Below are 14,113 nucleotides of genomic sequence, written 5' to 3' on the forward strand. Positions count from 1 at the left end.
TCGATAAATGATCGAGAGAGACAAGAGTATCAGCTCGAGTAGAACGAACCTCTTTCCTTTCATAGAAATTTTCAATGGCATCAGCGCAAAAACGTTGCCGCTATTGTCTAGAATTTAGGTCGCAGCGCTTACACCATCCTTATCCATCCACCGAACGTACCGCATGGGATGGCGAATCTACGATGGGGACGGTACGGGTTTCAAATGTTCAAAAACTACCAATAAAAAGTGAAAGTAACGAACAAGCTGACGACCTGGAATTCTACCACCTATCGTTTCCCTTTCATCCATGGAGAATGGAATCTGACGGATGAACCCAAATAATTATGTACCTCGACGTACGTACGTACATACATACATACGCGAGAGATAAAAAAATCACTCTCTCTCTCTCTCTCTCTCTCTCTCTCTCTCTCTCGAATGCGTGAAAAGTAAGAAGAGAGTGGAATTTTTGTTTTAAAATCCGGGTGCAGATCCAGCTGACCCATCGTACAGATGGAGAGATTTGTGATCGTTGTTGTACGCGTATCTATCTTCGCGACAAATGATATTTTTCGTTGTTTCAGGCTCGACCAGCCGCCGGTGACCAGCTCGACGTCCGGAATGGACAGCAAAAAGGTTCGAACAATCAAATCATTTACATTATGCGAACGTTTAAACAGTGGCAGAAAGTTAACGAGACGATAAGCGTTGAAATTAGTACTCTTTGACCGCTTCTTCTACTAGCTGAGTTTTATTTAATAGCCTTAACGCATTAGTCGCGAGTTTGTTGGTTCTTTCTCTTTTAAAAATATAACAATTACTACTAGGTTGTCCAAACGGCACCGCTACCCGTACCCGTTCAGGTACGTAGCAAGAACGATGGCTCGGGGGTGGCCGTATCCGTGTCGGGTGTTCGCAGACGAAGCTGTTCCCAGGGATTACGATCGCCCGCCGCCAAGAGGCCCATCTCCGCACCCGTCGCCCTTCAGGGCTGGTTACACAAACAGGGCTCGGAGGGTTTGATGCTCTGGAAGAAACGGTGGTTCGTCCTCTCCGAGTACTGCCTCTTTTATTACAAAGGTACGAGAAGGCGTTTCTTCGATTCGAATACAAACGCACAGGTTACGATAAAACGCTTTACATTTTTTTTCTTTCAGGTCCCGAGGAGGAGAAATTGCTAGGCTCGATATTGTTACCCTCGTATAGAGTTACCGTGTGCAAACCAGAGGACAAAGTGAACAGAAAATTCGCATTCAAAGCCGAACACGCAAACATGAGAACCTATCACTTTGCAGCGGATAATCGCGAAACCATGAATCAGTGGGTGAACGCGTTAACTTTGGCAACGCTTCTTCAAGATCCGAATCCGTAAATATTTCGAACCTGATTACCCTTACCAAAGAATCGTCCGTCCAGCTAGGAAAACTATGCCATATGTAACTTGTATTGCATTTTTTTTTGTTTCATTTTCGACAGGGGAACGGCCGAGGCTGCAGTGGTGATCGAGATAGCCGGTCAACAGAACGGTGAACGTAGCGCGCGACCAAGCGTCTCGTCGATCTCTTCGATCCTGAATCAGAGCGCCGACGACAGTGATTCCGGATTTCACGGTTTCCAGTCGCGGGACGACCCAAGCCACGCGTCCAACAACAACTCGAGCCCGAACAGCGTCAATACGGCCTCCTTCCCCAATCTCAACGGCAGCAACTCCAACTCTAACGCCAACGCCAACACCAACACCAACATCAACATCAATAACAACAATACCAATAACAACAACAACAACAACAATAATAACAATAATAACAATACCAATAACGATACTGGCGGTATCGATGACAACGCTGGCAACAATAACAACACGGACGACGTTCAACCTATATTAAACGGCTGGATTCAGCAACAAATCCCGTATAATCAGCCCAGCACGTCACAACAACAACAACAACAACAACAACAGCAGCAGCAGCAGCAGCAATACGGACAGCTGCTTCAGCAAGCTCATTCTCATCAACATCAGGGTGTGCTTCACCAGCATTTATCCCATAAAAATAACAATCAAACGCATCAGCAGAAACAGCTCGTTCAACAGCAGCACCAGCAACAACCGCAATCGCATTTAACCGCCGGGAACGTGCAAACCGTTCAACCGATGCCTAGAAAGTTCGGTCAACCGATCTACGCGAACGCCCCTCCGAAACCCAGAAGACTAACCGATGGTTCGACCGAGTACTCGACCCCCTCGCCGGATCCGGATTATCGGAAATCGCCGGTGTCGCCGGATGTAACGGTAACCAGCAAGAGTCCTGTTTCGGATTACGAGAGAGGCAGCGTGATCTACGGGATGGCGACAAAGATGAGTCAGCCGGTGTCGCAGCAGAGTCTCAGGACGGATAAATCGGGTTTGAATTACGGTTACGGCCAGATGCAGACGGAGAGACGCACACCCGACACGTACGGACGCAGCGCGGCAAAACCGAGATCGGGCAGAGGAAACGGTGACTACGAGGAAGTTTACGGGGTACCTCAGCTCTACCAGAGGCCGGCTGGACCTGTCGGATATACGAAAGGTTCCTCGCCGGCCCCTATACCGATCCCGTTGTACGCGCAACAACACCATCATCAGTATCAACAGCGTATCCATTCACCCGTCGCAGCTGCCAATCGTGTGAGTTCGTTCCCACCTATACACCGCATTTCATTTCGTAAACCGAATTGCGTTTTAACCTCCACTTTAATTTACGCTTTCAGTGCCAATAATGAGGCAACCAAGGGCCCAGCCACCACCGCGGCCGCACAGTGCGGACTTTTTGGAATACGAGGCGACCAGGAAACCAGCTCACCAACAAATGCCGCTTCGCTGCGAGGAATCTGTTTCGAGTCAACCGAGGCGTCCACAGAGGCCTAAATCGAGTTTAGACATGGTCACTCCGTCGGACGCGGCGAACGATGGCTACTTTTATTCCGAGGAAAGGTATTCGCGCGCGCGTGCGCACGAGAGAGAGAAAGAGAGAGAGAGTTGAATAAATAATAATCTGAACTAAAAAGTGTACAGACCGATAAAAGTATCGTTTATGATACACAGATACGCGGCACAAATGAGACAATCTGCGGTTTATCTCCATCAGACGCCTCAGCATCATCAGCAACAAAGAAATCAATCGCTTTCCCGTGCTACGATGCCGTTGAAAGGAACGGGAATCCACGAGAGAGGCGACGAAGGCGGTAGAATAGCTACGCTACCGGAAGCTTCTTCTTGCTTCGGCCCGAGACGCGGGCAACGCGAACACGTTCATCAGCCGTACGCAATGTCCCACCAATCGCTTCAGAGGTACACCGAGTGAGTACGAGACTTATTAGAACGGGCAACGTCTCTCGATTAATAAAAATAATAAACTCGATCGATACAGGGTGAACACAGCTACTAACGAGGCGAAACTGCGACGATCGTTGCGGGAGAGGAGCTACGAATCGGGTAGCCGGGAGATGCTGACTAGTCACACGGCAGAGGAGGGGACGGTGAATCTGCGAAGAATTCCACGAGAGTTTCACGAGTCGCCAATGGGATTGGGATGGGGTAGCAGGTCGACGAGTAGCAGTCACACGGGACAAGGAACTTTTCGCGCTCCTCACGCTGCTGTCAGACGATGGAACGACCAACAGCAACAACAACAACAACAGTTCTGCAGATCCGCATCCGCGCGTCTTCCGAGAACTAGGCATCCGGCCGCTCTAGATCCCAACGATGACGACGACGACGACGACGACGATTACGACTGCGACTACGACTACGGAGAACGATCTTCCGAACAAGACTCGAGAGACGGTGAACGAAAGATACAACAGGTTGGTCGGAGGAATTTGAGCGTGTCCAAAACCGTGTTCAAATGCGTGTTATTTTGCAGCGCGAGGAGTCGATGAAACGGCTGCTCGAGTGGAAGCAACGGATGCTCCAGTCTCCGCTGACACGGAAACCGTCGTCGGCATCGACGAACAGAAACCGGCCGCCGAACGATCTCTCCAGTTATTACAAACAGCAGGCACTGCTCGAGCTCGCTGCGCACGAGGCCTCCGTCGCGGAAACTCGTCATTCACGGCGAAGAGAGGACAGTAATCGATCGCATGTCCGGAGCAAGAGCACCGATGGTCGTCGGACTGTCGGTAACGTTTCGCGATACAACAGCTACTCCAGCGACGACGAAGGTAGGGACACCTCGCCTGAACTTATTATATGAGTTGTGGCTTCTCCGATGCGTGCCGTTCTTGGGACCGTCTTCACTTTTATTATCACATTTTTCCTTTTCTTTTAACATCACCTCCGATATTATACGATATCGTCTGTATCGTATGCCATAAACATGGGTCCCACGAACGTGCTACATTTGCGATTGAAAAAACTTTAAGTAGATTTTGAGCTGGATTGTACTAAAAGAACGATAGCAAATTTCTAACCGCCTCATTACATATAACCGCTTCAACACGGTCAACCGTTGAATGTGCTCACGCGTCCGTTCTGCGGAGAAGCAAATCTTTTTAAAGGATAATATTTGGTACAGGAACAATTTTTATACCTATGGACACGTCCATGTATAAATATCTTTTCTTTTCACTTTTTTTTTTCTTTTCCTTTTTCTACTCTCTCCTCCCCACCACCCATCTTGAAAAAAAAAAGAAAAAAAAGATTCATCGTCCCCAAGAGAGAGACGCAATCATCGCAATCTCAAGTCTTTCGAATGTGTCACGAATATAGAAATACGCTTTGTACCTACTTACCCTGTGCGAACCGATGTAAAAAGAAAAAAGGAAAAGACGCGAAGCGAGCGTCGCTACCGCAACGTTCCATTTTCCTCTGGCTGTTTTCTCTTCTCTCTATTGCGGAATCGCTCGTCGAGCGAGGAGTAGATCTGTCACTTTTGTAGATCGGGAGGATCTTTTAAAAGGGTAATAGAAGAGGGAGAGAGGAATCGAACAACGTAGACGGAACAAAGAAAGAAAGACAGAAGGAAAGAAAGAAAGCTAGGAAGATAGAAAGAAAGAAAGAAAAAAAAGAAAGAAAGACAGACAGACAGAAAAAAAAGAACAAACCGAAAAAGTGACATAAACAAAGAGCGGAATCTGCAAACATTCTCTCCGCGGGGCTCCTTCTCTTTGCTGCTGTGTTGGGTCTGGGCTGACTGACTGACTGGTGAATGGGAACAATTAACACCTTTGAAATTTAACTAGCCAAACCGTCCGTTACATTCTAACACTCGTACTAGAACCGTACCGTACTCTACATACTCGAGTAGTAATACGACACGTGGGTCAGCATGGCATGTCGAGAAAAGTATATCACTAACACTATCGTAGAGGCGTTCTTCAATTACGGCCGGCATTTACCATTTTTCAGCTGGTAATACGACCGCTCGGCTGGCTGACGGATCTCGTTGCGGGCATTTTCTTTCGTTATCCGTCGTAGGTAGAGAATGCGTTAACGAGAATGGGTGAAATTTAGTTAGAAAAGGCATCGAAAGGAATTCCCGTAACGAGATTGGTCGGATCTCAGCTTGTCATTGGTAGTTGAGAGGGTTGGGTTGTGTGATTAATCACCACTCGTGTGAGTAACGAACGTCCTCGTGTGTTTGTTTTGTAACGGACGAATCAGAGGTAGGAGACGTCCGGAGGAAGCGCACGCGCAGACCCTCGCATGCAGGAAGGAGCCCCCGGCAGCTCGGAGACAATCGTTCGCCAGGGATTCCGCTCCAAGAGGCCGTCTCCGGAACCGGTCGCCAGAATCGGAATGCCCGGCAAACGAATCCTATCGGTTCCGTTTCGGCGAACGCGGGTGGAATACCTCCCGACGCCGGATACGAGGAAGTCAGTTTCAACAAGGGGTCGGAACAACACTCGCGGCAAGAGTCGGACGCTTCAGCCCACGACGAGGACAAACCGAAGAAAAGGCCGTCCGGTATACTGAAGAGCTCGACCGCCTATGCCGGCGAGCAGGTCGGAGGAGAGTGTACGTCGAACGCGCCGATCGAGGCTTGGACCGGACAAAAGGCCGTCCAATGGATCGGCAACCAGAGACAGCCGGACGACTGGCTGGATACTCGCATCGACGAGAGCAACGTGATCAAACAGTTCTCGTATCAGTACATCAAGCCTAGGGAGCCGAAACCGGAATCGAACGACGATAGAATCGCAGAGGAGGAGGAATCGGCCCCGTGGGACAACAAGAAAGGGGAAACAGCTACGAACCTGGTCCAGTGTAGAATACGAACGTTCGAGCTGAACCAGGACAGTCCCGTTAAAGAGGTACTCGCCATGCAGGAACCGTTGAAAGTATCTCCCGTCCAAGCGACAGAAGCGCATGTCTCCAAGTTGGATTCTACCAAGAAGAGCTGCTGCTCCTCGGTGATCCGTCGTTTCGCGTTGGGCGAAACGGATCCACCGGACTACTCCAAGTGCAGACACACCGAACAACGGGGTCACGGGGAGGGTCACGCCAAACAACCGTCTACCGACAGCAACAAATCCGTGAAGGATCTGCTGGCCGACTTCGAGAGGAAGTCCCAGCTGGTTCAAGCTGGACAGCAGGAATACGCGTCGAAACACCGCGGAGTGTTCAGCGACTCCGAAGCTTTGCTGTACGACACGGGTAGCGATCTGGATCAACGCGATAGAAATCGCGGGAGAGGCCGAATCGAGCAGCAGAACGGACGGAAGAGAAGATCCTCGTCGAAAGAGAGCGTAAACGAGGAAACTAGTCCGACGGACGACGAGCTAGCTCCCAGCCGTGTTCGATCGAGCGTCGCGGAGTCGTTGTTGACTCACGGCGACCGTTTCTCCGGTGAGAGCGGGACAGCCAGTCCAACCGTGAAACAGGAAGAGGACGCGGTAACGGTAGTAACGCCCGAAGAACATTATCTCCCCATGTCCCCGAGGAAGGCTATACTAGATCCGAGCGACGACAGGCCGAATCCAACGATGATGGAAACTCTGTTCGCGAATTTCGAACACGAGGAGAGCTCGTACGTGGAGATGGCTCAAAACGGACTGACGCGCTCCCTGTTGGCGCCCACCGATGACAACGGGAAACTCGACTCCGGGCATTATTCTACGCTCGACGCGCCTCACTACGAATTCGTCTGCGTTTCCGACAGCAAAATGGAACCGGTCTACATGGAAGTGAGTCAGTTGTCCGAAAAGGAGGATAAAGCCAACGGAACGGTCTTGTCCACCGGCCCGTTGAAGAGGAGATCCCACGACGAGACCTCGACGCGAACGAGAACCGATCTCCCCGACATTCTAACGGCCCTAAAGTCCGACAGTTCCGACGCCGATGACGAATCGTCCAAGGACCTCGACTCGATCGACGCTCCGCGACATCCCCGATTCAGTTTGTCGGACACGTTCAGACCCGCTTCGTACTACTTGGGCGCCAGCCGGACCATGATCGCGGAACTCCACGACTCGTCCGACAGCGAGCTGGTGTCGCCCCCGCCGATCCCAACCTCACCGCCCCCGTTGGACGACCTCGACTCGTTCGACACGCAGGAATCGTTGGAGATCAAAAAGGTGTCGCCTCAGGTACCGGTGACGAAGGAGGATACCTCGAACAGGGATTCACCGAAATCGTGGAACAAACCGATGGCCCAGGTCGAGACCCACAGGCCGCCCTCGAGATTTTCGGACGCCACGATTAGCTCGACCTTCAGAGGCAGCCGTATCTCGTTGGAGAGCGCGTCCGGTAGCGACTCGGTCGAGTCGAGGCCGCTCGAGGACGAAGCGAGACACAGACAGTTGAAAACTAGGCCGGTCAGCGAGGTGTGCGAAGTTCTCGACAGCCTCGACGAATTGGAATCACTCGGGAGCCGGTTCGACGGGGCCAGCATCGATTTGGACCGGTATCTGGAGGAGCTACAAGCTCGCGACGCTTTTAACGTCGATTTGTACGCGAAGGACCACCTTGCCCGCGACATGACCATCTACGGATTCAACGAGAACACGATGGCGGTGGACAAGCTCCGAAAGACGACCTGCCACGATTTAACCAGACGAGCGAACCAGCCGTTCAACGATCCGAACGGATCTCCGAGTTACCGACAACAAGTAGCTACGAACAACAACAAAATCGGTTCGGCCAGTAGTCTACCATCGATGAGAGTCTGCGACGCTCCACCCTCTCATCAACACTCGCAATCGTTCACCGGGGACGCTCATTACGAGAACGTGGCCAGTTTCTCCCCGTTGCGAAACTCGCCAGCCGTTCTCCGATCGGACAACGAACTGGAACGTTCGCGGGACGATGCCCACGGTAGACACCACCGACTCCGAGAGTCGCAGCAGCAGAACCTGTTAACGACGGGTTCGCACAGCAGAGATTCCAGCTATTCGATTTCCACCTCGATGGCTTGTCAGAGACCCGCTAGTGCGCAATCCTCGATGCACTCTCCGACAGGCTCGATCTCCATAGGGGGGAACCATGGGAACAATTTGTTGCCGGATCTCCACTCGCGGTTCCAAAGTCACTCGAGATCGACCAGTCAGGATTCCGCTAGATACTCGGCGATATCGAATCAGAGATCCTCGTCGAGCCAAGACTCGAGTCATCACTACCCGACGGCCATCGTTAAGACCGCCGCCGCTTCTAGCTCTTCTTACTTGTCAGCCGAGCCGCGTCCCCGGAGCGAACAATCCGGTGCACCCTACTACTATTCGGACCTTCAGGCTACCGCGAACACGGCGGACAACACCGAATCGACCGTGAAAACGACGCTCGGTCACCACGTCTCCAGGCTGCCGCAGTTGAACAATCAACGGGACGACGCGTCCGCGTTGAACAAGAGAAACGACATTGGCCGTATCGTGAATCCAATCTCCAGAATCCAAACACCCAGGCAGATTCAAGTGGACGACATAGACGAAGCGAGACGGATCGCCGCGGAACTGAGGAAAACTACTTACTACCAGCTGTTGGGTGACAATAAAGCGGACCTCGTGGATAAAAAGAATTTTTACGAGGCCGACACTCTCAGAAGAGTAAAGTCGACGGACCCTTTGCCCGACGTTTCGTCCCCGGAGATAAACACGAGAAACTTGTACCCTCACGGTCTTCGAGACAAATCGAACGATCGCGACGCGATCGAGTTTAATCGCGGCACGCCGTACGCGTCGCATCGAAGGTCCAGATCGTTGGAGGGCTTATTGGACGACGTCGGCCTGCAGAGTCTGGTCGAGCAAAGGAACAATAGGAGTAACCGAGCAGCGACGGCCGAACCGCCGCCGCTGCTCGAGGATACGTCCGAAAACGTTTCAACGAGGTCGTCGCGCGCGTTGCTCGCCAACGAGGATCCATGGGAGCAGGATTCACTCTGGAGAGAAAGCCTCCGACGGGTAAGTCTGCGAAATGCCAGGTCGCTGGACAACCTCGACGATTCACCGAGATCGAACGGGAACGCGAACGGAAACGGAAATGCGAACGCGAACGTCGAACGTTCCGATGGGATAGGGACCAAGGGACGGAACAAGATCACTCGCGGCGCCACCTACGTAAACGACAGCGTTGTCTTGAGAAGAGGGAGAGAGAACAATCCGGATGATCCAGGGGAGAGACTGGTACGCGTGAAACGTAGACCGAACAAGGAACAGGACAGGGAACGGACGATGATGGACGATTTAACCTACCAGAGCCTCTCGATGGAACGCATTCACGCGGCCGGCTACGTGTGGGACCCGCGAAACGAAGCCTACCGAAAACCCACCGCCGAGGACGGGGATCATTTTTTAGAGGAAGGCGGCAACCTTCCCCCGGTTCGCTCGATCCCAGAGACGACGCGGCAGCTGCCGGATCCGGCGTCAGCAGCGTTCGAGCTCGATCGAGAGAAACTACGACAATGGGATCTGCTGTCGAGCGCCTGCTTGCTCCAGGAACAGCAGCGCGGCTCGATGGCGGACTCGGGGCGAGGGTTGCCGATCGCGGAAAGATCCGGGGACGGTGGTGCACGGTCGGTGAACAGTGTCGTTTACACCGGAACCGTCGCGGCGAACGCGGCGAACGCGACGGCCACGATCGATCGCGATCGAGACGTCGTTCCGAAGGTGCTCGATCTGGCTACGCGGAATACCTCGACAACGAGCAACGGGCCGAGCGACCATCAGGAACCGAACGAGACCAACGAGGCTTGTAACAGGGCTACAGGTGAGTGGCTCCTCGAGACATCCGCCGGTGTGTTCAGGAAGTGACTGACTGGCCGTGTTCCAAAGCCTCGATTGGCTCTCTCTCTCTCTCTCTCTCTCTCTCTCTCTCTCTCTCTCTCTCTCTCTCTCTCTCTCTCTCTCTCTCTCTCTCGCTCTTCCCCCTTCCCCTCTCTCGATCTTCGTCTCATCGGTTCGATCGGTGAAAATGCTCGATAATAGACTCGATTCGTTACCAAATGTACCTGCGTTTTACGACGGCCTGTATAGTAAAAGTAGCGTTTGCGTCGCCTCGAAAAGTTTCGTTTTCTGTTCTTTTGGGATCTGATCCGGCGGGAGATTCGTCTGGTCTCTTTTTTCGTTTGTTTTTCTTTTTTTTTCGTTTGTCTCGAGGGTTTCAGATCACATTGATGGTGCCTCTCGGTACCCTTTCGACACACATGTTTTTTTGCGATACAACGCAAGTATTGATTTAACGTACGCGCGTAAATGTACAGACTTGTGCGATCACAATCCCTCGAAATGATTTTTCATTTTTAAACACTGCGCACGCACCGACAGGGTATCACCGGTTTTCCAGTTACTTTCAATAATTCCATGCAAAATCAAATAAACAACCCTGTTGGACTGTAACTGTCGCAACTCGATTATTATTGTAATAACGATGCTACTTGATGCTCACCAATATTTCACTTTCAAAAGAATACAGTCTTTGCACGTGGGTACTTACTCGTGTACTTTTTATTATATAGTTGGTCGAAAAGACCGCGTTCCAACTTGCATTCGATTCTTGCCGTCGTTATCATTGTTATCGTAGTTGTTGTTACTACTACTACTGCTACTGCTACTGTTACTGCTACTGCTACTGCTACTGCTACTGCTACTACTACTACTACTACTACTACTACTACTACTACTACTACTACTACTACTACTACTGTTGTTGTTGTTATTATTGTTATCGTTGTTGTTATCGTTGTTGTCGTCGTCGTCGTTATTGTTGTTGTTGTTATCGTTATCGTTGTTATCGTTGTTTACTTTTGGCTTAAACGCAAATAACATTTAATAATACTAAATTCATATTCGGCCGAACGAACAACAAGTTACGATGAGTCTGAATCTACAAGTACATTTTTAACGATGAGATCGTTCAATTACCACACACGTCCTCGTAAGTAACCAAGTACTCGAGTAGTGCGAGTTGGAACACGGCCTGGCAGATGGATGATGCGTGAACCGATACGTACATCATATCTTATTTACAATACCTACGTATATGTATAAAAGTATATAGGGCGCGTAGCTGCGCGCTAATGCTTCTCGTTAATTCTCGTTATTCAACATCGCGTAACAATCTATCATATCCCTTCTTTTACCACCACTAATGCTTAAGTATTTCTATTTATTGCGTAAAATTTACTATTTGCGAGTGACTCTATAGAAACATTTAAAGTAAGCTTTCAGGGTACGAGAAGAATAATGTAATAAATGTGTTACGATAGATTATCGATTACTGATTTCCATACCGTAATCGCTGCTGGAATCGTGTTCAATAATAACCGAGTATCCTAGCTAATTTTAAGCTTTCTTTTTACGATAATTAGTATCATCTACAGATAAACCACTCGATACTGTTTTCTTCCATCTTTATTTAACATTCGTTTAATATTTTTAGCACGTATAAGAGGGTACGATCGAGAAAGGGATGGATGTAGTATTATCCCTTCGTTTTTAAATATTTTGTATATCATTGTGCATTGCGTCGGATCGTCTCGGTATAAATATAATCTATCGTGTTGGACTGATAAGATTCAAATAAAAATTGTGTTTACGAAATTCCAACTTTCTCTTTCTTCTAACTTTTCTAAACGGACTCTTTCACGGATAAAGCGTTCGATCAAGATCATAACTTGGATAGGATTAAATTACCTTTTTCAATAAACCTTATTCTAGTCGGATACAATTTTGGAAATGTTAATAAAAAAAATGATAAATAGTGCATAAGAATCGTTGCAGCTTTACGTAAACGGAGAAAGACGCAGCATCTTCTGGCAAATTCTGTGAGTAATTTTCTTTTACAACTTGGAATGGAATCGATCTATTAACTAATCGAATAATTCTATTCTATCCTGTCGTCGTTCACCTTATCGGCACTATCAATTAATAACTTTTAATACGCTGGCGACGAACGAATAACGTCCAGAAAGCGAAAATGCGAAACCAGTTCTCCCTCCGCGCTCGAAATCCACTTAAAAAAAGAAGCAAACGAAGCAAACTAACCGTAAAATGTCCGAGACGGTGAGAGAATCCAACCGTGTCGAAGATTTAAACTATACGCACACTAGCAGAACACACCAGAGTGCGCGAGCGACAAGTTTGGATAACGGTGGTCGGTGGTACCTCGAGAAAGAGAGAGAGAGAGAGAGAGAGAGAGGGGGGGGGGGAGAGAGGGAGAGGAAGATCGAACAGCTGCCTTGGTATCCGACGACTTCTTAATAAGTGCGTTCACCTTCGGTGGCCAGGCAAACACTCAAAACACGCTCGACTAAAACCGAACCGGCTGGGACTACATTCTGGCGACAGACAGACGGAGAGACAGACAGTCGAGAGACGAGCTCCTCTTTTCCACCACGACGTTCACCGCTATCGAAACGAGTTCGTGCGCGTTTGTGCTGTAGCAAAATATCGCTCTCTACCTGAAACAACCGAATAACTAAAACGATTAACAATTTAATGCGATCCCAGAGATCGTTACGCAGAGCCAGAGAATGTTACAAAGTTGGTCGCATTGCTAAAGCGATCCGATGCGCGTTCGATAACGCACCACAGCAGATTGGCTTCGAAGACCTTTCTAAAGCTCGCTTGACATTTCTCACCAGTACCGACGACAAACGTGACCGCTCGACTCGTTCCACCACGCGAAAACTTTCATTGAAACGCGTTTTGATTACGTTACACGAGTCAACGTTCCCGATAAAAGGATCAGCGGTGATTTTTTCACAGCCCCTCGATTGCAGCGAGACGACAGCCCATCTGGTCTGGTTGTGTTTCAAGCAGAATATACGTATATACGTGTTCCACGTACTTCCATGTTGAGCCAACAATACCGAGAGCAGAGTAAACAATCGAAATATCAGGACTTTTTATTCGTCGTGAAAAGCGGTATACGTGACGAAAAACAAAAGGGTGGCTGGCTGGCTGACTGGCATTCGCCGCGCGAGATTAGGTGTACGTATAAAGTACGTACGTCTGCCGGTCTATCGGTCCTTGAATCGACGTCGAGGACGAAATGGAATGAACGAGGCTGTGCACGGTCAGATCGGGCAGCGGTGGCAACGAAACGCAACGCAACGCAACGCAACGCGCACACCTCGTCGCACTCACGACACTCGCCGCCGCTCTTAGTCAGTCAGCCGATGCCGTTCCGGACGGTACAACGCGGCGGCATTCTCTCGGCGCACCAATCGGTACTCCGCTTCGATTCTACCAAGTTTTGTGCGTGCGCGTGTTTTCCCGTACTTCTTCTTCTTCTTCTTCTTCTTCCCTGCCTTTGCACCCGCTGCACTCTCGCTAGCTCTATACGCGTCGAACGGATCGTTCGGGTAGTCGCAACAAGCGTGTTGCAACATTACACGCGCGCGCGCGACCTTGATCGATGTAATATGCCGATCAGACGACGCCTAGGCGCAGCATGAATACACGATAACCGAATAACAGCTGAAAGAACCTATATAGCTACAGTAGAAGCTCGAATATCGGCACTTGGAAATGAGTCGATATCAAGTTTGCGTTCTCATCGAACCATGCCGTTGTTACACGCGTTTCGTTCAAAGTGTTTCAAGCACGTCCGGCTAAAGCGATTGTTGCGTCGTAATGTGAAAAATCAGTTCTAGCTTCGCGATTCATCCTCGATAGAGAGCAGTCCTGATCCGTTCGCGAGGATCATAGCGGAGAA

General features: G+C 49.9%; 1 protein-coding gene across 1 annotated transcript in view; it reads left to right on the forward strand.

The window, feature by feature from the left end:
* Positions 1-14,113, forward strand: part of LOC143433648 (endochitinase) — a 54,475-nt gene that overhangs the window by 14,149 nt on the left and 26,213 nt on the right. Inside the window, exons 3-11 of the mRNA XM_076911094.1 lie at positions 567-618; positions 810-1,062; positions 1,140-1,350; positions 1,459-2,648; positions 2,734-2,956; positions 3,068-3,322; positions 3,393-3,828; positions 3,888-4,185; positions 5,627-10,162. Coding sequence (XP_076767209.1) covers positions 567-618; positions 810-1,062; positions 1,140-1,350; positions 1,459-2,648; positions 2,734-2,956; positions 3,068-3,322; positions 3,393-3,828; positions 3,888-4,185; positions 5,627-10,162 — 7,454 coding nt within the window. The remainder of the gene's footprint in view (positions 1-566; positions 619-809; positions 1,063-1,139; positions 1,351-1,458; positions 2,649-2,733; positions 2,957-3,067; positions 3,323-3,392; positions 3,829-3,887; positions 4,186-5,626; positions 10,163-14,113) is intronic.

This window comes from Xylocopa sonorina, chromosome 3, assembly GCF_050948175.1.
Source record: "Xylocopa sonorina isolate GNS202 chromosome 3, iyXylSono1_principal, whole genome shotgun sequence".
Lineage (NCBI taxonomy): Eukaryota > Metazoa > Arthropoda > Insecta > Hymenoptera > Apidae > Xylocopa > Xylocopa sonorina.